Source organism: Eleutherodactylus coqui, chromosome 12 (assembly GCF_035609145.1).
Source record: "Eleutherodactylus coqui strain aEleCoq1 chromosome 12, aEleCoq1.hap1, whole genome shotgun sequence".
Classification (NCBI taxonomy): Eukaryota; Metazoa; Chordata; class Amphibia; order Anura; family Eleutherodactylidae; genus Eleutherodactylus; species Eleutherodactylus coqui.
Window position 1 is genome coordinate 86069942 of NC_089848.1, and position 24666 is coordinate 86094607.

The following is a 24666-nucleotide window of genomic DNA, read 5'->3' on the forward strand; positions in this document are numbered from 1 at the left end:
CTGCATTCATGTGACAATACACAGGAGTCTGTGAATTGTATTTATTGAGGTGTAAATCTAACCCCCTGGGGGCCCATATAACTCACAGCGCTGACTGTTTAGCTTCCCTACAGACGCACAAAGCCGAGAATCCGAGAAACGTTACATGTACATTCAGTAGAATGTACAGGCATAAATCAACATCTGACACATGATATATCGAACATGTTTATACAAAAACAACCATGAAAGGGGCCAGGCATGAATATGTGCAAAGCCTAAGTAGTAAAGAAAATATACACCCTGTTAATCTGACGGGTTATGTATGGATAATCTGAATAAATATTTGCAAAGTAACACATTTGTAATCCTAATACGGGCTTGTGGTTAGTGGAAAGATCAGTATTTATTTTAAAATCCGGTAAATCTTTATACATATATATATGGGAATTTTATACATATATACCTGAAATTGTGCATAAATATTATAAGTCACACCTGTTCTCTTCTCGGAGCTCCACAACATTAATAGAGGTAAAAAATCTTATCCACTGCTATATATTTTCTAATTTTTGCTACATGCTTTACTGTCCTTCTTCTTTTTTAAATAAATGTTAATGAGCAAGAAAGAATTGTTACTATGTCACAATTTTATATAATGATTAGAGATGAGCGAGCACGCTCGGATAAAGCAGTTACTCGAGCAAGCATCGCGTTTCTCGTGTAACTGCTTACTGGTCCGAACAGGCTCGGGGGGGGGGGGGGCGGCTGGGGTGAGTGGGGGGTGGCGGGTGTTAGTGGGGGGTAGAGAGAGAGAGAGATCACTGCTGCCCCCCTGAGCCTGCTCGGACCAGTAAGCAGTTACTCGAGAAGAGCGATGCTCGCTTGAGTAACTGCTTTATCCGAGCATGCTCGCTCATGGCCGCCTGCAGACGGCCGGGTCGGATCCGACTGCGAGAATTCTTACCGTGGGACCCGATCCGAGCGCCTGCAGAGAGCAGCGCGTACTCACCTGCGCCCCGCAGCTCCGGAGCTTTCATGTGCCGGCTGCCTGGGCAGCCGGCGCATGCGCAGACCGGAGCCAGTGGCCGGTGAGTGACGTTTCTGTTGCGAGCCTCACACAGAGGTTTCGCGTGGACAAACCACAGCCTTCTACCTAGGATTGCGTTTGCTAATGCAATCCTATGGCAGCTTCCAAGGGCGGAAATTCCGTGGGAAATCCCGCCGCGGAATTACCGCCCGTCTGCAGGCGGCCAATCTCTAATAATGATAAATAGTTGTAGCTGATAAACAATTTTACATAAAAAGGAGCTTGTTTTCTTTTTTTTTTAATTACAAAAAACCCCATAAACATTCCGGTAACAAGATAACAGATCGCTTGCGAATATGGAATATCTCCAATAAGGTTTTATCTAAAAACTCAATGAGCTTATGTAATGTTAATACAAGGTAGAAGAATAAAGTGGTGAATTTATTCACTTCCCTTAATAAACCGTATATTTTGCATAGATCACATGCATACTTGCTAATGTACCATCCAATCCTCAAGTGTTGCTAACATAGGCGGTAAGTTTAGCCATCACAGGAACCCTACAGAGTTTCCAAAATTTCTCAATCAAAGCCTTTGCTGCTACTAGGACATGGAAAACTATAGGCTTATCAGTAGGGCTACACTTGCAACACCTACGTGCAGAAGTGGTGAGGAGCAGCTCCGTAGTATTGGGATACTTTTAAGAAGGAATTTAGTTTGGTTCCAAAATCAATTAATACTTCGGCAATCCCCAAAAAATGTGTTTCAAGGTTCTTTTGCCACTGGAGCATCTCCAGCATTTATCTGAACTCGTAGGATAAATAGCAGCAAGGCGTATAGGAGTGAAATACCAACGATGGAAGCTTCTTGGGAACTCGAATTGCAATGTGCATTTTAAAATTGAGCTACAGTAGCTAATATAAATGTTTAATTCCAATCTTCTATAGAGATAGCTAGATCTCTTTCCTAATGAAGAAAGCAAGGGGGCCTATCTCCCAGAGATCTATCCCAAAAAACATATAAAGTAGAGGCGTAACTTGAAGCTCCCGGGTCCCGATGCAAAACTTGTAACAGGGCCCCCAACTATAATGCTTTACTCATAGTACTGGGCTCCCTATATGGAGAAGAAAGGCCTTATGGGCCCCCTAAGGCTCCTGGGCCCAGGTGCAACCGCAACCCCTGCATCCTCTATAGTTACGCCCCTGGTATAAAGTCTTGAGATGCCTCTGGTCACTTAATTTAAATTAGAGAATGCTTATTCAAACGTAGTTTTGTGAAGAGAACACAAATTAGGAGTCTGAGTAATGAAATGGCGTATTCTGTGGAACTCTTTGTTGGAAATGTGAAATTCAGCAGAAATGTCATTAAAGGACATTAGGTGGTTGCCTTCCTATGTATCTGAGATCGAAATTATCCCTGCAGTGATCCAGATAGTATTTGAGATATCTGGGATACTAAAGGGTATCACCTGTAAAGGTAATTCAGGCAGTCTTAAGAGAATAATAGATCTGGAAATTACTATGCTTTTCCATGCTGTGATCCCAGCTTCAATAGTCATATAAGGAGGTTTAGGTACAGAAACTCCCAGAGTGATTAGCCATAATAGAATATCGGCAGGTATAGTGTCTAGAAACGCTTTTTTCATATTCACCCAATGATTTGTGACGATATTGGTTTTTGAGTTTTCAATGCCTGGCTTGATCAAGTATGGTCGCAGAGTAGTGATAAGAAACTTGTGGTAAACCTAATCCGCCTTTCTGGATGAGATATAAAGTGCGGGCTGCCACATGGGGGTTTCCCCTTTCCAAACCTATTGATTAAGGATTTCTTGTAGTTTATGGAGATAAGACAGTGGAACAGTTAGGAAGATTCCTAAACATATGGTATATAGGAGTTTTGGATTTATTAGCATCTTGATGGTTGCTATTCTGACAACCCATGATGCTTCATATTTAAGAAAATTGGTTAAATCATGCTCAGTATAGTGTTCAGGATGGGAAGGATAGTTAAATCCATAAATAGGTGAGTCCGATACACAGGGAAATAGAAATTTTCTTTTAAAACTGGAAATAACAGGGACAGGTATATTCATACCTAAGATTTGAGATTTAGTGACATTTAGCTTTTAATAAGAGATGCTGCTAAACTCATTTAGACCCTCTGTTCACAGGCGTTGTGGTTTCCCGCAGCGGAGGTCCGCCACGGGAGCCGCCGCCCGGGGGCAGGAGCTGCAGACGAATCTCCGCCGGTCTGGTTAATGTGATAGATAGGCTGACCGCGGAGAATCGGGGTGATTCACAGCATGCTGCGAATTGCCCGTCGCGAGCAGAGAATAATAATGATTCTCCGCTCGTGGACACAGGGCCGGCGCTTTCCATAGCAATGCTATAGAAACCTTCAGCCGAAATGATTCGCCGGCAGTTTACCACTGGCCAAATCACTGCTGTGGACAGGGGGCCTTAGTTTTTCTAACACTACAGGTAATGAAGATTTTGGGTCGGTAAGGGCTATAGTTACGTCGTCCACAAAAAAAACGATTTTGTGTTCTCTTCCACCTATAGTAATTCCAGATACACCTTTTGCATTCCTTACCAATTCCACTAAGGCCTTCATGACCGGAGTGTTTCTAACTGCTATGCTGACACCTTAGGGAGCGAAACTGAATTTAAAAGGCTAGATATCTCCACTGTAGTAGGTTGGGGAGTTGAAGGGTCATCTCGGAGATTATAAAGTGAGGCATAATAATCAGCTATGGTATTTACTATACTTTGAGGGCTGAATATTTTTTCATTTTGTGCATTAAAAAAATATAAGATATTTTAGAGTTAGCAGCTCTAGATTTATTATTTTGACTATAATACCTGGATTTAATTTTCCTCAGCGCTTGTTCATATTTATATAAATGTAGCTGATGTAACTGATCTTGGAGGTTACATATCATGTCTGATCCTGCTGGGCAGTGCTTGGCTTTCTTTAATTGACTCAAGTGAATAATATTAATTGAGAGATGTAATCTGAACTCATTCTTCTCTTTTGTATCTGTAACTGCTAAGCTTATAAAGTGTCCCCTGATATAAGATTTATGAGCACACCGTATTGTGAATGGCTGGATTTCAGGTGTACGGTTGTTCTGAAAAAAATCAAGAAGTAATAGGGGCATTTTGGTTAGATATTTAGAAGAATATATAAAGTAATTGTTCAGCTTCTAAGACCCCATTTACACTGACAAATGATCACTCAAAAGTCGCTCAAATTATAGTTTGAGTGAGAGTTTTGAGCGATCATCTTTCCATAGTCTATAGTAGCTAAAGTAGCTACTTAAGAGCTACGCAGGTGGAGTGGGACACTGCTGCTGTCACTCGGCAAACAATACAGCTGTTCTGCATAAGCAAACAGCTGTATTGTTCTCCGCTATTACAGCTCGCGTCCCACTGTGAACTACCAGCAGGACACGAGCTGAAGAATCTTATCACCACTGCCGACTGTGATAACGGCCTGCACCACTGATAAGAATTCATCACTCAATTCAAGAATACTAGAATTGAACGATGAACAACTCGTGCATGAAAACCACACGATGTATGTGCATTTAGACCCAATGGTTATCGCTCAAAAGACGTCTTTGAGCGAATTTTTAAGGGAGAATTGTTGTATCTAAATGGGCCTTTACAAATTGTAAGGGGGGTTATTATATGTTTCAGAAATAATTGGAGAGATTAGTGCGGGATCGAACGAGTAATTATATAGATTTTAGAAAATACTACACATTGAAACAACAGATTACCAGTGAAGAACATGCCTATGTGAGTGTAGGTATTGTGCATGTGTGAAAAAAGGTGCAATCTTTTTCAGTAAGGTGTTGCAACCTCCATATATCAAGAAAATTTATTTTTGTATCAATTGATACAAATTGGTGGATTTATCTACCAAACTAAAAGCAGACGAGTCTGGAGATGGCCACATAACTCTGTTAAAATCTCCTGCAGTCAGGATAGATGCATTCTTAGGTTTGATTTTGTGGAAAAAAGCAAGATACAATTTAGTTTGTTTTTTGTTTGGGGCATAAATGACTCTTATACTATAATTTATCTTATTCATTGTACAAACCAAGATAATATATCTTCCCAATGAGTCGATAAAGGTCTGAATTGGAGAAAAAGCTAAAATATTTTTCACTGCAATGACTACTCCTTTTTTGTTGATTGCTGAAGCAGCAAGAATATATGGGAAATATTTGTGCCTTAACCAAAAAATGTCCAGCTGATTAAGGTGCATTTCTTGCATGTACAAGATGTCAGCATTGCAAATCAGAGCCTTTCCAAAGAAAAGACCTTTTAAAAGGACTGTTAAATCCTTTTACATTGAGTGAGATTATGTGGAAGGCCATTTCTAGAGTTAATATAAATGCAGGGAAACATCTTGTGACCGGCTAGCAATATGTGGGTACAGAAACTTCTGTAGTAGCCTAGCAAATTGCATGGACAATTCAAAAACCTGATAGTATCATGAATGATCATCAATCAACACAAACATATGTTTGAGTATGCAATGAACCTTTAGTGATAATGCAAAGAGGGGTTTAGAAGCTAAGAACATCTAACCATAATGTGTGTGTATGCCACTCCTGGGCTACAATGCACCCAGCATGTAAGGCATCCTGGTAAGGATAATCCAAAGAAACACCTAAGTAGCTGAATAAAATGTAACCACAATAAATCACGCTGTAAGGTAAGAAATAGTTATGCATGCCCTTCAACCCACACAAATCGAGAAGGTTATAGCCACTAGATGATATAATTTACATCTTTAGGCCTTAGTCAGACGGGCGTTTTTTCACGCGATTTGCGGATCGCATGACGGATGCGCATCCGCAAATCGCGTGACCGTTGCGCGCAAGTCGCCCGTAAATCGCCCGAAAATCTGCTCCTAGCCACGTTTCATTAGAAACGGACCGGAGCTGTCCAGCGCATTGCATTCAATGGAGACGGCAATAGAGCCGCCTCCATTTAAAGCAATGCGCTGCGGGCGAGCCCGGGATGAATTGTCGGTAAGGGCTTAAATATATAAGCCCTTCCCTGCAATTCATCCTAAAATGTGTTAAAATAAAAAAAAATTGTATACTCACCTTCTCCCGGCAGCCGGAGCTCCGCGTGGCCGTCCTGCAGTGGGTGTGAAGGGGGTGTGAGTCAGACCTGCCCCCTGATTGGCTCAGCGCTGAGCCAATCAGAGGCATGCCTCACTCACACCCATTCATGAATTCATGAATGGATGTGAGTCAGACCTGCCCCTGATTGGCTCAGCGCTGAGAGGCAGCAGTCACTCACCCATTCATGAATTCATGAATGGGTGTGTGAGTGAAACCGGCCTCTGATTGGTCAGGGCTGTGACCAATCAGAGGCAGATCATTCAGCAGGTGGGGATTTTAAAGCCCCGCCGGCTGAATAGTGCCGAGAAGCAGTTCAGGAGAACTGACAGCGGCCGCGGCTGGACTCCGGCTGCAGCGGAAAGGTGAGTATACAATTTTTTTTTATTTTAACACATTTTAGGATGAATTGCAGGGAAGGGCTTATATATTTAACCCCTTCCCGACAATTCACCCCGCGCACGCCGGCAGCCCATTGCTTTCAATGGAGCGGCTGTATTGCCGCTCCATTGAATTCAATGGGCAAACATCGTTCTTCTCTGCCACAGCTGTTACAGCTGTGGCAGAGAAGAATGATTTGTCTACTATATGTTCTCAATGGGGTCGGCGCTGCTGCTGCCGGCCCCATTGAGCGCATATACAGAAGAGAACAGGAATCGCAGATCGCAGATAGGTGCGATCTGCGATTTTTTGTTCTATAATTTATCGGACGAGCGCATAAAAAGCGCTCATGTGTCCGATACCATTGCAAAGCAATGGTTTTATAAAATCGCCGGACGCATGCGCATGCGCAAATCGCGGCTAAAAACGCCCGTCTGACTAAGGCCTAAGGCCTCATGTCCACGGGGAAAAGAAGATTTTAAATCCGCAGCGGATCACCCGCACGCGGATCCGCACCCCATAGGGATGCATTGGCCACTCGTGGGTAGATAAATACCCCGCGGATGGTCAATAAAAGTGAATTTAAAAAATCCTGGAGCATGAAAAAAAATGGACATGCTCCATTTAGGTGCGGGTCTCCCACGGAGACGGCTCCCGCAGGCTTCTATTGAAGCCTATGGAAGCTGTCCGGATCCGCAGGAGACCCGCGCCTCAATTAAACTCACCAGCTCCGGGTGAGGCAGATCTTCCTTCGCGGCAGAATCTTCTTTCTTCAGCCCGGCGGAGGTGCCCGGTGCATGCGCGCGGCACTCAACCGGCGTGCCGTGCACATCCGCCGGCCGAAGAAAGAAGATCCGGTCGCGAAGAAGAGAAGACACGCATGGTCCGCTGCGGGTAAGTTTATTCTTATTTTCAGCCCTCATGTCCGCGGGGCAGGAGGGACGCGCTGTGGATTCTCCATGGAGAATCCGTAGCAGGCCTGATTTTCCCCATTCATCTTGTAGACTTGTAGACTTTCATGCAGGTGAATTTGGAACAGTAGTGAATCCCCAATCCTGGAGAAGCTCTGTCAGCTTGGCAGGAGAGTCAAAAACTATTTTTCCCCTCTCTTATTACAAGTAATTTCACAGGAAACCCCCATTTGTAGGCAATATTGTTGGCACGCAGAATTTTCATGGCAGTAGCAAATTTGCGATGTCTCGCCAAAGTGGCCGCAAATAGATCAGTAAACATGGAAACGTCTTTAAATCTGTCTAGAAGGCTTTCTACATTCCTAGCCACTAGCAACAGTTTATCTTTAAAATGGTAGAGATGTAAACAAGCAATAACATCTCCTGGAGATGAAGCTTAGGTTTTGATATTCAGTGCATTCTGTCTGCTGATCAGTTTGAGTCGTATCTGGAAGGATTACAACAAAGATATTTTGGAAGCTGCTCTGCTTTAACTGTTTCAGGTACGCCGCGGTATCGTACATTGTTAGGCTTTATTCACAAGAGCGTACATCGGATGCGTTTTCATGGCCGGTCGATATATTTGCTACCATCTGAGGCATTGGTTTCCAATGCAATTGTTCACACAGGCGAATTTACGGTGCATAAAAACGTTGCACTATAAAAAATAGAACATATGTGGCCGAAATGCGCGCCGGCGATTATACGGTGGGTAAAAAGATTGTTCTGGTTATATCTTTCGACCGATATACAGCGGTGACTCCCATAGACTCCTATGGGAGTGGGGGGGAGCAGTTTTGCAGTGTCCAACGCTGCAAAAAGCTTACAGGTGCCTCTGTTCAGGCTTTTTGAAGTCCTTTTGAGGATTTATGCTGAGCGAGGGTTTTCCGAGGTGCGGCGTATTTTTTAGCTAAAAACGTCGCACCCGGCCGTGTAAGTGGACGAAAAAATGCTAATTCAGCTCGGGACTTGATCGCGGAAAATCGTCAATTCATGCGAATTTATGGTGTGGACATGCAAACGTAAAAATGCATATGCTCGTGTGAAAGAACCCTTATGGCAAGACTGATCTTCTAAATCTGCCTCTTTCAATTTCGGTGCTCCTATCCCCTTCTTTAGGGCATTATTTATATCCATTAACTCATAGTGCGCTGCTGAGAACTCTGCCAATTTAGATGCAATGTGAGAAGTACGGTCTGCCAGTGCTGGAAACTCTGCTTGTAGCATTAATGTATTTCTGGAGTGAAGCTCTCAACTCTGGCAACATAGCTTTAAATGATTCCTCAGACACTGGTTTGAGGGTGAAGGACAGAGAATGATCGTACTGAAGCAAGTTCGGCTGAATAATGTGTTGCTGATCAGATACAACATGCAGTCACCATTTCATAGATAGCGGCAGCATTTACATGTGTAGCAGGTTTTGGTCCTGCTTTCTGCACTGTGAGCTCCAGTCAAGGTACACCTGCTCTGCATAAGCTCCTGAATGGCTGTTTTTTCGTGATCATGGCCAGCGTTTTCTCGTCCATTCACACGACCATGAGCGTCATTTTTAGCAAAAAAATGCGCCACACCCTGGAAAACCCTCTCTCTGCCCAAATCCTCGGGATGCCTTACAGTGCCTATATATAGGCACCTGTAAGCTTTTCACAGCGTTGGATGCTGCAAATATGCCTCGCCCCTCCTTTCCTTTTCCTGCTCCCATAAGACTCTATAGGACCTGCCAGCGTATATTGGCCAAAACATAGTTCCAGAACTATTCTTTGGCTGAGTGTATATGCCCAGGCCACGTATATGTTCTTTTTTTTAACGTTGTCAGCGTATTTACGCACTGTATATTCGCCCTTATGAATGGCTGCATTGGAAACCAATGCTTCACATGGGTACCGTATATACGCCCGGGCGTGAAAACGCAACGTTATGCGCTCGTGGGAATAAAGCCTAAGGCCTTATGTCCACGGGAAAATCAGGCCCGCCGCGGATTCTTCATGCAAAATCCCGCAGCGGGTCCCTCCTTTCCCACGGACATGAGGCCTAAAAATAAGCATTACTTACCTGTCCGGATGCTGCGGATCTGCTCTCCGTCGCGCCGGTTCTTCTTTCTTCGGCCCGGCGGATGTGCTCGGCATGCCGCCTCCCACGCCGGAGAGCAGGAATTCAGCTGCGGGTGTGCCGTGGATCCGGATGACTTTCATAGGCTTCAATAGAAGCCTGCGGGAGCCGTCCCTGCGGGAGACCCGCACTAAATTGGAGCATGCTTCGGGTGTTTTCCCGCACACGCAATCCGTGCCTCAAGGGAAAATGACATCCGCAGGTATTTAATTACCTGCGGGTGTCCAATGCATCCCTATGGGGCGCGGATCACGCGTGCGGGACACCCGCTGCGGATCTGTCCCCGTGGACATGAGGCCTTACTGTTATTGTAACCTACAACTACATTGAACAGAAAACCTTTGAGGAGCCAACCTTCCAAGACTGCTATCTGTATGTAAAATTGTAGTGAAACACACATGGGGGGGATTTATCCAGGTTCTTGCAGCAGTTTTCTGACATAAAAACTTAGCTGCGTGCCTTTTTGTGCAAATATTTGCAACTTTTTTTGATTTTATGCTGCTTTCGCCCCTTTATTAAGATGGGTGCGGATTGGTGGGAGGTGCATGGCATCCCGCAGCCTGACGGATTTGCTATGCTTTATGCCAGAAACTGGTGCAAATTTAAGCACAAATTTACACCAGCTTGTAGCCCTTGCATTTGAATAGTGCCCCATTTTTAAAATAAGCGAATTAATAATCATTCTTTCTATATCATTATCTAGCTATCTAGTTTTTCTTTAGCTTGACTCTTAACGCAACATGATATCACGGTGTGCCGTGCTATCAGGGCGGTTTATTTACGCTTTGATCTCATATCTATTACACGATTCCATAATGGTATTCTTTTTATTCACTTATTGTAATACAATTGTTGTCTTCTTACATCTATGTTTTTGACCACTAAGTACCTACCAATAATTGACCATTCTCAATCATGGTTTTGTACTTTCTGGAAGGGAAGCACATGATAGGAATCTTCACCTACCATGCCAACTATTCATATGGAGGTCAACATCATTTTTTAAAATAGTTTTTAGAGTTCCCCCTTTGACAACTCACCCTTTATCCTAACAGGCCCGTGTTCACCTCACTTCCAGGAATCTTCTAGTATTTTACTGGACTGGCGGATTTATTATATAATTTTTATAAATGAACAAAAAGAGCTTGAAAGCCAAGAAATGGGTGAAAAGTGATTATTTGGGCCAGCGGAGCACCACAACATCTGGCTGCACTAGCTTCACATGAGTCAGCTTCCTCCCTCGTTACAATCAAATTGACCTCTTCACCTCCGGCAGGCAGACTTGTAACTTGATTTGCTCTTGACTTGTAATGACAACCTTGAACATACATAAATTAGGGGGGCGACAGAAATGGGCCTGGTAACTCTTAGATATATGGATGTTGACACTCAGAACAAGAAAAAGACTATTTCCAAAAGCCTGGTAATCCTCGGTGAGGCTCACGCTTACACCCACACAACTAGAGTTACCTAATATTTTTTGGTTTCATGATTCCTAGGTGATGCTGCACTTTACGTACTTAATTCCCCCATGTCTATTTCTCAGTTTTGGTTGGGGGGAAAAAAGTGTTATTTTCTGAAACGGAATGTCATGCAATTTGGATAAAGTGATATAACAACTCCTTGGAATATTGAAATGATCATGAATGTTGCTCAGTGATGTTCCTTCAATGAGAAACGGAATAAGAATCATTGCCATCTGAAGAATGGGGTGCATTGATGGTTTGTCACAGATCAGGGCGAATTTTGGAAAAGCCCTCCAAAGTGTTGGGTGAAGGACACTTTTTCCATCAGCTGACTCCCCTACAGTTGGTCCTCTGGGAAGTAAGATCATGTCCACTGAGACATCACAGCGATCAATGTCAACCAATCATGGCACAGCTCAGTGTTGTTGCGTCCATGATTTAACCCAGTTTTTATTTCGTTTTACCCTCCCCCCTTTTAAAAAATCGTAATTTCTTTATTTTTCTATCAACATAACTGTATGAGGGCTTGTTTTTTGCAGGACGAGTTGTATTTTTCAATGGTACTGTTTAATGTACCATATAATGTACTGAAAAACCTTTAACTTTTAAAAAATTCTAAGTGGAGTGAAATAGAAAAAATTAAATCTTTTAGTGCATCTTGTTTCTACGTTTTTTTTTATCGCGGGACGTTTTGTAGTTTGGAACACATATGACTTTTTGATTGCTTTTTATTGCATTTTTTCTTGGAGAAAGGGTGACTAAAAAGTGCATTTCTGGCGTTCTTTATTTATTTTTTTCTATGACGACGTTCACCGTGCGGGTAAATAATGTGTTACTTTGATAGATCTGTCTTTCACAGATGCAGCGATACCAAATATGTACTTTTCTTTTATTATTTAATTCTTTTATTCTAAATATTGCAAAAGGTTTTTTTTTTACTTTTATAACTTTTTTTTCAATAATTAGTGAAACTTTATTGATCTTACTTTTACTGTTTTTTTAGTTCCCATGGGGGACAACAACTTGTGATACTTGGATTGCTCCTGCAGTATGATGTAATGCTGTAGCATTACATCATACTGCTATCAAGCAGGCAGTCTTTCAAGTCACCCCACAGGGATGGCTTGATAGGCATTCTGCTAAGACAACCCTGGGGCCTTTCAGAAGGCCCCCGACTGCCGTGACACTTGCACGGCTCCCTGCGATCTCATCGTGGGGGACCGTATTCGATGTCTGAACATCGTTCAGGGGATTTAAATGCCACTGTCAGAATTTAAAAGCTGAACAGGTTTGATGAGCCATGCCTTGTTTTCCTTGCGGCTGTCGGTAGATTGCATTATTCTCTCCCAGCTAGTATAAACATGCCATGGGGAAAACAGCGCAAAGTCTATTGAGAGATAAATGTGTTTGCTTTATCTCTCAGTAGCTGAACGATGGATTTTAAGTTAATCTTAAAATCATCGTTCAAACAAAAAGTGCACGATGCCCGCATTTACATGTAACGATTATCGCTAATTTTCGGACGTTTGAACAAATTTTGAGTGACAATTGTTGCATGTAAAGCTTTAGATTCTGGTCCTGACACCTTCAATTTGTCAAGTGAGGGATCTCTACTGCTTACCATCAAACACTGGCATCAGTTTTGAATCCGGATACAAAGAGGTAGAAGCGAACAGCACTAAACGACAACCCAGTCAGGGGAGGTGGTCACCATGCAAAGCCACTGATTAGAGACCTGAACTCATGGTCTCAAGGCAAATCCAGAAGTGATAAAGAGGAAGTGGCAGCATAAATGGTAGAATCTCTTAGGTTAAAAGCAGAACTTTATTCATTCCATGTTAAAAAGCTACGTTTTGTCCAACAATGGCCTTTTTAAGCTTGAAAAAAGATTCTACCATTTATGTTGCCACTTCCTCTTCATCACTTCTGGCATCAGATTTGATTGACTATGAGAGTTGGAAACTACCAACTTGAAATTGTCAAAGTGTTGTATTCTGGTAAAGGGGCCTTTACAGTGGTCAATGCAGTACAATGGAGAAAGTGGAGACAAAAGAAATGTTGCTATAGAGGCTGTGTGACTGTTGCTTCAAAGCTATACAACCAGCTGGGGATAAGACAGGTCCTCTTCAAAATCTAGAAATGTAGTTCTTAAAGGGGTTGTCCCGAGGCAGCAAGTGGGTCTATACACTTCTGTATGGCCATAATAATGCACTTTGTAATATACATTGTGCATTAATTATGAGCCATACAGAAGTTATAAAAAGTTTTTTACTTACCTGCTCCGTTGCTAGCGTCCTCGTCTCCATGGTGCCGACTAATTTTTGGCCTCCGATGGCCAAATTAGCCGCGCTTGCGCAGTCCGGGTCTTCAGCAGTCTTCTATGGAGCCGCTCGTGCCAGAGAGCGGCTCCGTGTAGCTCCGCCCCGTCACGTGCCGATTCCAGCCAATCAGGAGGCTGGAATCGGCAGTGGACCGCACAGAAGAGCTGCGGTCCACGAAGACAGAGGATCCCGGCGGCCATCTTCAGCGGTAAGTATTGAAGTCACCGGAGCGCGGGGATTAAGGTAAGCGCTCCGGTAAACTTTCTTTACTTCCCTGCATCGGGGTTGTCTCGCGCCGAACGGGGGGGGGGTTGAAAAAAAAAAAAACCCGTTTCGGCGCGGGACAACCCCTTTAATTCATAATTATTACTTCACAATTAATTTTTTGATTATTCAGTGTAACCAAATAATAACACTATTAGAGATGGCATGGAGGGGATCTTGAGTGCTACAAAATTTGTCTCTCATCTGGCCACATAACACTCACTCCCAGTCATATTGGCCAGTTTGAGGCAACAGAACCACCTGAAGATGTTTGTTCTCTACTATATTGGCTTCAATGTTCTTAGTTTAAGACTGAACTCTTGGTTCTCAACACCTAAAAACTGAGGTAGGCTTCGCCATCTCAACATATCGAATTTCATCTTCAACAATAGCATATTTCGATGAATATGTTCATCTACTTTAGTGGTCATTTTCTTCTTCCTTTACCATTACTTCTTGCATCATATTTGTGATCTTCCCATAATATATCCAAGAGATAAAAGTTTCATATGGTCATTTTTGGTAATAGTCAAAGCTTTGGCTTAGTTTTGTTAAGGAAACTTTACTTTAATCTCCTCTAACTAAATCATATACAGAATCTGATAAAGCTTTTTGTACTTAGGGAAGGTTTCTCTTGACTTGGTCATCAATCTTTTTCTAAAACAGTTTTCTAGACCACACCATTATGGAGGACCCAAGGACTAACAAGATGACCTCAGTGCTTGAAGGCCAAGGATTCATATACCATATTATTATGTGTGATCTGTTGCAATCACACATTCTTACGTTAAGATTGAACTCCCGTTCTCCAATATTCGAACATCGGTTTATACATTTCATATCTTGTAGACTTAGCCTCTTAACATATCGATCTTCATCTTCTGTCTACTTCCGTCTTTTGTTCTATGTCAAGAAGTTTTTGAAATAGACTCTTTTTGGACATCAAATAAGTGTTGTTCTGGGTATAAGTACACAGAACCGACACGTAATTGTAGGAGATTTAATTATATTTACAGTATTGATTGATATGGGAAACAAGCAAGACGGGGACAGAGGAACCAGCAAAATCGTCAATAATACCTGTGACATGCTATAACTTATTTTTGTTTACTCTTAAGAAATGTTTCCGCTAGGCTTTATTCATTGTGTCAACTTGGAAGATTGGACTTATATAAATACTTTAATCATTGCTTGCAAACAGAACGGGCCGATTTCCTTGGAGTGATAAATCATCACTGTTTTGCAGTCTATTACTTTGTCTTGTATGATTATGGTTGTTTGAAGGACACGTTCTTATATCTATAGGGTTTTTCTTGGGTTTAACTCTTTGTTTTTGTTACACAGAAGAGGAAGAGGATGAGGAAATGGTGGAACTTAAAACAGACCATGATTCTGAATTTGAAAACCAAAAGGAGAAGCAAGATTCGAAAGAGGGTAAACAAAGTTAATGCTATTGCTTCCTTTTCAGCTTTAATAGCTAATTAGAAACATCAGAAGATTTCTGCCGTAATTAAATCAACCATTAAGTCTTAGATTCGGAGACAGGAGGAAATCAAAATGCATGTTGTATTATGAGAGATGACATAAGTGACACGGTGTAGAATTTAGATCCCTGATAATCAGGACACTAATAAGGCCCAATCATTCACAGTAAGAGCTAACATCCATTACTGAAACCTGATTTTCAGTGGTTTTGTGCAAAAGTCTGAGGGTCAAGCACCTAATCCATGCCTATATTGGTCTGGTTCCTGCAATACTCAGGGAAGGAACCAATCAGACAGCACATTTAACTGACAGGACTCTCTTTCCCTCCGTTCTGTTTTGCAGTACTCAACTGGCAGCGGGACATTCATGCTCTAAGCCAGAGCGTTGTTTGGCACCTTGAATAATGTATTGTACAGATGGAACCAAAATACATGTGAATGGCTTAGATGTACAATTTTTGCTACAGGCAACAACCGTAGATTTAGTCCATGCCATAAATAGTGTGGAGAATTTCATTGATGTCATGTGAGCAACTCATTTAAGCCTGAGCTGGACATTCGGCAGCTCAACACAATAGTGGTCTTGGCAAGGGAATGAGTAGTGAATGATAGAGATTGTGCAACAAGATTGTTATCTATCATTTATAGACTAGCATCTTGGCTAAAGGCCCATTTAGACGGGACGGATGTCCGGCAAATGATGCCCAACACTCATCCCCAAAAGTACTCGCTCACGTGCATTTGCACAGGAGTGAGTATCGTTGCTTCACAGTGGGGAGGCTGCAGCAGATTTCTCTCCTCGCTCCCTCCACCCCTCTCCATTGAGTTAACATAGCAGCCGTTCATCACTGAACGGCTGCTATTTACACTGAATGCTGCATAAATGATGGACGATGAGCTGAACTATGAGAGTTCAGTGTAAATAGCAGCCATTCAGTATTGAACGGCTGCTATGTTTAGTGAATGGACAGGAGCGGGAAGAGTGCAAGTAGAGAAATCTCCTGCAGCTGCCATGCTGTGAGCCAATGATACTTGCTCTCATGCAGCAGCACGGGAGGGAGTATGTGCAGGGACAATTGTCAGGCATCATTTGCCTGACATTCGTCCCATCTAAATGGGCCTTAATGGTACTAGGAGGGTATACAGGGTATAGCAAAAAGCCTGATACATCTCTGTATCTCAATACTGGTGTCCTATATTGAAAATAACAATAGCATACTTGAATAAGAAGGCATAGATACACTACCCGATAGTATGGCTCACAGGCCCTTGGCAACGCTAAAACATGGATTTAAATTTTGCGGTGTGACCCCTGTCAGAGATAGTGAGTAAACCCCAATTGAAAAGTTTAAGCGTAGCATGTGAGAATCAGAAATGTGCTTTCTCCATCTTTAAGTCCAATGGGACCACTGCTATGACTGAAGTGAGGAAGGCATACTCAGAGTGGTCACCCTTCTGCTACGATAGGAGCAGATCATCCAGGAAGTCATCCACCGTCGTCTGCAGGAGATTCAAATTCCAATCTACGTTGAAAGTCCCTGGAATGAACACTGGTCCAATGAGGCGATCACACCAAATCCCAACCCACAAGTTCACGCTAAAATTTGTATTATTTTCTGATTGGGTTGTGCTCTTACTGGTAATTTGCATTACATCTGCACTGAATCGGCACGTCACCATTCACTTACACCAGGGGTGGGCAATTAATTTTCCCATGGGGCCACATGAGAAATTGGAATGGTTTTAGAGGGCCAGACCAACATACGAAGGCTCCATGCACATTGCCTTAATGGGGCCGTATTCCAGCCGCCCGATTTGCGGCCAGAATACGGCCGCCATTGAAAATGAATGGCGCTGTAATATCTAGCAAATCTTCAGATACCCGTGCCCGCTCTGCCTCCGTCAAGTTCTTGTATTTCTCTCCGTGTTTAGTCTCATAATGGCGATGCAAATTGTAATCTTTAAATACAGCTATCTGCTCTCCACAAACTAAACACACAGCTTTACCTTTGGTTTCAGTAAATAGATATTTAGAAGTCCATTCTTTGTTAAAAACTCGGCATTCTGCATCAATTTTTCTTTTTTTAATGTTAGCCGCCATATTTAAGGGTTAACAGCTAACCTCGGAAAATAGATTTTTTTAATACACAGTAGTATGCTCCTAGGAGAGGGCACAGAGAGCTGCCCCAAGAAGAGAGATTAAAAAGTGAATATTATTAGTATTATTATTCTAATTACAATGCAAAGGGAAAAGTCCTGACACTTACCAATGACGAGCGTGGAACGATTGTCCTGGCACTCCCCAAGGTCCGCAACGAGCATCCTGGCACTCAGAAGTTACAGTGGCATCACTTGCTCAGCATCGGGAAGCAGTGAAACTACAAACTCCGAAGCCTTGTCCATTTTGTTAACTTATGTGCTGTTTAATAAAGTTATTCAAGCCTACGTCATTGGTAGAGGTGCTTGAATAAGTAAGGCCTGAATAACTATTAGCACAGCACAGAAGTGAACAAAATGGACAAGGCTTCGGAGTGCATAGTTTCGCTGCTTCCCGTTGCTGACACCGGACTCATTGGTGAGTCACCAGGACACTCTTTGCGGGCCGGTCCGAGCTATTCAGCGGGCCGGATGTGGCCCGCGGGCCGTGCTTTGCCCAGGTCTGACTTACACAGTCCTGCAATGATAGCGTCAGCCCTGGACTGCACTGTCGAATGCTCCATGCATGTATCATAGCAGAAGGAGGCCACTTTGAGTACGGCTTCTTATTTCAGTAATAGCAGCGGTTGAACAGGACGTGAAAGCGGATTTCAATTTTGCAGTTTGGCGTTGCTCTCTAGCTCTTAGAGGAGCCACAAAACAAAATTGAAATCCATGTTCTGGGCTCCATAGGGACCCGTGTGCCATACCATCATGTAGTATATCCATGTCTTCCTATTCAAGTATACTATTGTTATTTCCATAAAGGACATCAGTCAATGGACTTTCATTGATCCATGCACATGTGTATGTAGACACTACGTATCGATGCGCACGAGAAATAGATCGCAGCATACTCTATTTCTCAGTATACCCTATTTTCCCAGAAATACTTGACCTATGATAATATGATGTTCTTATCTCATTGCTGAAGTTCCTCCCAGAGAACTGACTGAAGAAGAAAAACAGCAAGCCGTCCACTCAGAGGAATTTTTGATCTTCTTTGATAAAACAATTCGTGTCATTGAGAGAGCATTGGCGGAAGAGTCCAATATATTCTTTGACTATAGTGGAAGGGACTTGGAAGATAAAGAAGGGTTAGTCTCATATTTCTATCTGTTGACTATGAAAAGAATATGATGAATGGTGAGGAATATTTACAGGATGGATAGAAGGGTTGATGAATGGGATGCTGAGTATTTGGATGGATTATAAATGTGTGAATGCTTAGTTACAGTATTGTCTGTAGAAAACAATATTTAGTAGTTATAATCCTCTACATAGGGGGCAGTATTATAATAGCTATATTCTTGTACATAGGGAGCAGTATTATAGTACAGTGATACCTTGGGTTAAGAGTGCCTTTTTCACTTGAGAGCAGACTCTCTCCCAAATTTTTGATCTGATTTAAGAGCAAAAACTTGGGTTACAAGCCTTGCTCTCAATGAGGCCGCCGCTACTGTCAGTGGCCCCTTTGAAAGCAATGGCCTGCCAGCAACCCCTGCAGTGATTTTCGGGGAAGGGCTTTAAATATAAGCCCTTCTCTGAAAACCATCCCTAGCTGTAGTAAAAAATATATACTCACCTGTCCGCCACTGCCAGGGGTTCAGGCGTGTCTAGCCGCCGCTTGTTCTTTCTGCATTTTTAATCCTCACCTGCTGAAAAGCTTCAGAGCAGAGCAGGGAGAACAAGCAGCAGCTAGATGCGCCTGGGCCCCAGCAGACAGGTGGGTATATATTTTTTACATTTTTTTTACTAGGGATGATTTTCATGGAAGGGCTTATATTTAAAGCACTTCCACGAAAATCGCTGCGGGGGTGCCGGTGTCCTATTGCTTTCAATAGTATTACAGTATTATATTATAAATAAGGGAGATGGAATAAATCCTCCACAGCGCCACCTATTGAAAGGCAGCATTCCTTCAAGCCAAACTCAGACTTTTTATACAAACCTTGTTACAATGACCGGGAATTACAAGCAAAGCCAGACTCCATGTACATACAGCTGTTTCAGGGTTTTTGCCCTTCATCAGTGTACAGTAGGAGTCTGGCTTTGCTAGTTAGAGGCCTGGGATGGGGGGTCAAAAACACTATCTTTTCTCCTTAGGGAGAGCAACTATAAACTAAGTAAGTATACTCAAATGGCCATTCACGCTCCTCTGGGTAATATACAAATAAGGGAGATGGAATACATCCTCCACAGTGCCACCTATTGAAAGGCAGCATTCCTTCAAGCCAAAGTCAGACTTTTTATACAAGCCTTATTACAATGACTGGGAATTACAAGCAAAGCCAGACTTTATGTACATTCAGCTGTTTCAGGGGTTTTGCCCTTCATCAGTGTACAGTAGGAGTCTGGCTTTGCTTGTAATTCCCAGTCATTGTAACAAGGCTTGTATAAAAGTCTGACTTTGGCTTAAAGGAATGCTGCCTTTCAATAGGTGGCACTGTGGAGGATTTATTCCATCTCCCTTATTTACATATTACCCAGAGGAGCATGCATGGCCATTTGAGTCTCATTACTTAGTTTATAGTTGCTCCCCCTAAGGAGAAAAGATAGCGTTTTTGACCCCAGTATTATATTATATATTATAGTAGTTATATTCACAGGAGGGACATATTTCTTCAGCAAAGACTTATGAAAAACTTCATGAATCCTCCATAACTCCGGTAACACCAACTCAAAAGCCACCGGATTGATGACTCTGGTAACAGGGAAAGGTCCCACGAAACGTAGAGATAATTTCAATGCGGGGACCTTCAATCTCAAATTCTTGGAGGATAGATACACCAACTGACCAAAAGAGAAAGAATTCGAGATGGTGCGTTTATTAGCACCACCCTTTAACATAACTCTCCTGGCCTGTTCTAAATTCTGTCGGACCTCACCCCAAACCTCTTGAAGCTTAGCAATTCTAGCATCAGCTGCGGGATTCTCAGAAACAGAGGAAACCCCCAATGAACCCACATTACAGAAAAACAGCGAGCTACCGGATGCGGAATTGCAATGGTTATTAATAGAAAATTCTGCCAACGCCAAAAACTCTGCCCACTGCTGTTGCTGATTGCTCACGTAGAGCCTGAGATACTGAATGAGTTCTTGGTTCATGCGTTCCGTCTGCCTATTGGATTCAGGGTGAAAGGCCGTAGAGAATGACAACCCCACCCCCGAGTTCTTACAGAACACACGCTAAAAACGGGCCACAAACTGTACCACCCGATCAGACACTACATCATCGGGGATGCCATGCAACCGTACCACTTCCTTAATGAAAATGGACTCCAATTCAGGAGCCTACAGTAACTTCTTCAATGGAACAAAATGAGCCATCTTAGAAAAACGGTCAACTACCACCTTTATTACCGAATATCATTGAGAAACGGGTAAATCGGTAATGAAATCCATGGATAAGTGTGACCATGGTCTGGTTGGAACTGGCAGTGGCGGTATAGGCCCCTCAGGCCTCTCCTCATACTCTTCCCACGAGCGCAGATGGTACAGGCCTCCACAAAACTCCTAACATCCCGGACCATCCGCGGCCACCAGTACAAACGTCTGCATAATTCTAGCATACTACGGATTCCCGGGTGACCCGGTAAGACTGATGTATGGACCTCCTCCAGTACCTGCAACTGCCAGGCACTGGGTACAAAAAGCTTCCCTTCTAGAAGAGAAACCGGGACATCCGCCTGAGCCGGCAAAATCTGGTTGGATATGTCTGACGTCAAGGCTGCCAACACTATCCTGGGTGGCAAGATCCCTTCAGAGTGGGAGCTCCAAAACTGCCAGATAAAGCATCAGCCCTGACATTCTTAGACCTTGGAATATTCCCATTTGGTCCAGCCCTTGTATGTATGTTTTTAGAATAATCATTTTAAAGAGTCTAGTCTGTGAAGGGCTTTGAATATTTCTAGACTTTCTGCATGCTGTGAATTCTATTCTTGTACATAGGAGCAGTATTATAGTAGTTATATTCTTATACATAGGGGGCAGTATTATAGTAGTTATATATTTTTTTGTACATAGGGGGTAGTATTATAGTACTTATATTCTTGTACATAGGGGCAGTATTATAGTAGTTATATTCTTGTACATAGGGGGCAGTATTACAGTAGTTATATTTTTATACATAGGGGCAGTATTATAGTAGTTATATTCTTGTACATAGGGGGCAGTATTATAGTAGTTATATTCTTGTACATAGGGAGCAGTATTATAGTAGTTATATTCTTGTACATAGGGGGGAGTATTATAATAGTTATATTCTTGTATATAGGAGGCAGTATTATAGTAGTTATATTCTTGTACATTGGGGGCAGTATTATAGTAGTTATATTCTTGTGCATAGGGGGTAGTATTATAGTAATTATATTCTTGTACGCAGGGAGCAGTATTATAGTAGTTACATTCTTGTACATAGGGGGCAGTATTATAGTAGTTCTTATACATAAGGTACAGTATTATAGTAGTTATATCCTTGTACATAGGGGGTAGTATTATAGTAGTTCTATTCTTGTACACAGAAAGCAGTATTATAATAGTTATTTGCTTGTGCATATGGGGCAGTATAATAGCAATTATATTTTTGTGCATAAGGAGCAATATTATAGTAGTTATATTCTTGTACATAGGGAGCTGTATTATAGTAGTTATGGTCTTGTACATAGAGGACAGTAATATAGTAGGTATATTCTTGTCCATAGGAGGCAGTATTACAGGAAGTATATTCTTGTACATAGGGGGCATTATTATAGTAATTATATTCTTGTACATAGGAGGCAGTATTATAGTAGTTATATTCTTGTACATAGAGAGCTGTATTATAGTAGTTATGGTCTTGTACATAGAGGACAGTAATATAGTAGGTATATTCTTGTACATAGGAGGCAGTATTATAGTAGTTATATTCTTGTACATAGGGGGCAGTATTATAGTAGTTATATTCTTGTACATAGGGGGCAGTATTGTAGTAGTTATATTCTTGTACATAGGAGCAGTATTTTAGTAGTTATATTCTTGTACATAAGGGGCAGCATTATAGTAGTTATATTCTTGTACATAGGGACAGTAATATACTAGGTATATTCTTGTACATAGGAGGTAGTATTATAGTAGTTATATTCTTGTACATAGGGGGGCAGTATTATAGTAGTTATATTGTTGTACATAGGGGGGCAGTATTATAGTAGTTATATTCTTGTACATAGGGGGCAGTATTATAGTAGTTATATTCTTGTACATAGGAGGCAGTATTATAGCAGTTATAGTCTTGTACATAGGAGGCAGTATTATAATTAGAGATGAGCGAACGTGTCCGTAACGGACACATCCGCACCCGGACACCGGCTTTAGCGAACACTGGAGTGTTCGCGCGTAAGTGTCCGGGTGCCGCCGGGGGGCGGGGAGATGCGCGGCGGCGCGGGCGGCAGTAGCGGGGAACAGGGGGGAGCCCTCTCTCTCTCCCTCTCCCCCCCACTCCCCGCCGCACCCCCCCGCGCTGCCACGGCGGCCCCCGAACTTTTTCGCCCGAACACCGAGGTGTTCGCAAAGTTCGGTGTTCGGGCGAAAAAGGGGCGGGGCCGAACGTGTTCGCTCATCTCTAATTATAATAGTTATATTCTTGTACATAGGGAGCTGTATTATAGTAGTTATAGTCTTGTACATAGAAGACATCAATGTATTAGGTATATTCTTGTACATGGGAGGCAGTATTATAGTAAGTATATTCTTGTACATAGGGGGCAATATTATAGTCACTAAATTCTTCTTTTTGCTGATATATTTTATCATGTCATATAACAGTGTTTCTATATCAATGATGCCAATAATACCCAGAATTGTTCTTCTTTACACATTCCTTCAGTTCATTGACATTATTTCTGCAATTATAATAAGCACTAACGAAATAAAAATATCTACAACATACTCCAGTGAGATCTGCATTGTAAACTAATTAGTAAAGAAATAAGGTCCAGACACAACAGGGATTCCTGCCTTATCCCCTAGGGGCAGAGAATTCACAGTTTGGCCCTGTGCTAATTAATCAACAACAAATTTTTTAATAAAATTAACTCTTAAGAATAAGAATTTAAAATTAAATAAGTGACGGTAAAAATATGTCCAATAGTGTAAATTGAGTTAATACAGGGGGACATTTATAAAACATTTAATGTCAGTTTCTGATATTAAAAAGTTGCAATCCTTGCTTGCGCAAAAAAATATGTAGCTTTGGGGCAGTATGCACCTGTGTCTACTACATTCCCGAAAATGTAGTGTGGCCTGCTGGGAGGGGGCATGGCCACCTCAGACTGACACATGTATGTATAATTCATACCAGAAACTGGCATGAATTATACCAGAAATGTGTACCTCGTGTACTTTTCTCTATATGCCCCTCCCCGCCCCTTGTCTATAGCCAGCAATGGGAGTGGGTGGGATAGAGTGGAGCTTAGCTCCGCCCCATCCCACGCCCTCCCATTGCAGACGCTGGAGTGGAGACGAGAGGCAGAGAGCCGGTGAGGGGGAGGGAAGGGGGGGAACTGCTTAGATGGAAGCGTATATCGTCCGGCCGTGAAAACGCTGGCGGATATACGCTCGTGTAAATAAGTCCTAAAGCGAATAGAAATAATGGATTAACTTTGTTTTACCAAAAGAAATCTAGATTTTTGACTCTTCAAAATAGCCGCCTCCAGCTAAAACAACAGCTTCACACAATCAAGGCATTATTTCTACAATTGCATTCAGATATTGTTCAGAAATTTCTTCCCAACATTGTTGCAGAAGTTCCCACAAATGTGCTGCACTTCTAGGTTTATTTGCTTTCACAGATCTGTGCGGTACATCCCATACAAGCTCAATGGGGTTTAAGTTTGCAGACTGTGCAGGCCATTTCATTCTTTGAGGCCTACTGGCTTCTTCCTTCTTAAGCAGTTCTGACATAACCTAGAATTATGTTTTAGATTATTGTCTTGCTATACTATGAACCCCCTAACCAACTAGGCATACACCAGAGGGTATTGCATATCAAAATGCTGAGGTAGCCCTTTATGTCCAGTGTGACAGTCACCCTGTGCACGTTGCCAACTCTGGATCCAGTAAAAGAGCCCCAGAGCATCATGCCTCCTCCTCCATGTTTGACAGTTGGTATCACAAACTCAGGAAGCATCCTTTCACCTACTTCATGGCATACAAAGACCCAGCATGATGTACCAAAGATGTCAAATTTTGTTTCACGGGTCGATTAGAGTTTCTTTCACTCTTCAGTAGTCCACCAGAGGTGCTGCTTGGCCCAGGAAACACTATTTCTTTTATTTTGCAGTTTTAGCAGTGGTGGTCTTACTGAT

The 24666-nt window shown here is 42.4% G+C and overlaps 1 protein-coding gene across 5 annotated transcripts in view; it reads left to right on the forward strand.

Moving 5' to 3' along the window:
* Positions 1–24666, forward strand: part of DYNC1I1 (dynein cytoplasmic 1 intermediate chain 1) — a 379676-nt gene that overhangs the window by 159378 nt on the left and 195632 nt on the right. For all 5 annotated transcript variants that reach the window (XM_066584515.1, XM_066584520.1, XM_066584516.1 and 2 more), the window contains 2 exons: positions 14988–15077; positions 18258–18420. In XM_066584515.1, coding sequence (XP_066440612.1) covers positions 14988–15077; positions 18258–18420 — 253 coding nt within the window. The remainder of the gene's footprint in view (positions 1–14987; positions 15078–18257; positions 18421–24666) is intronic.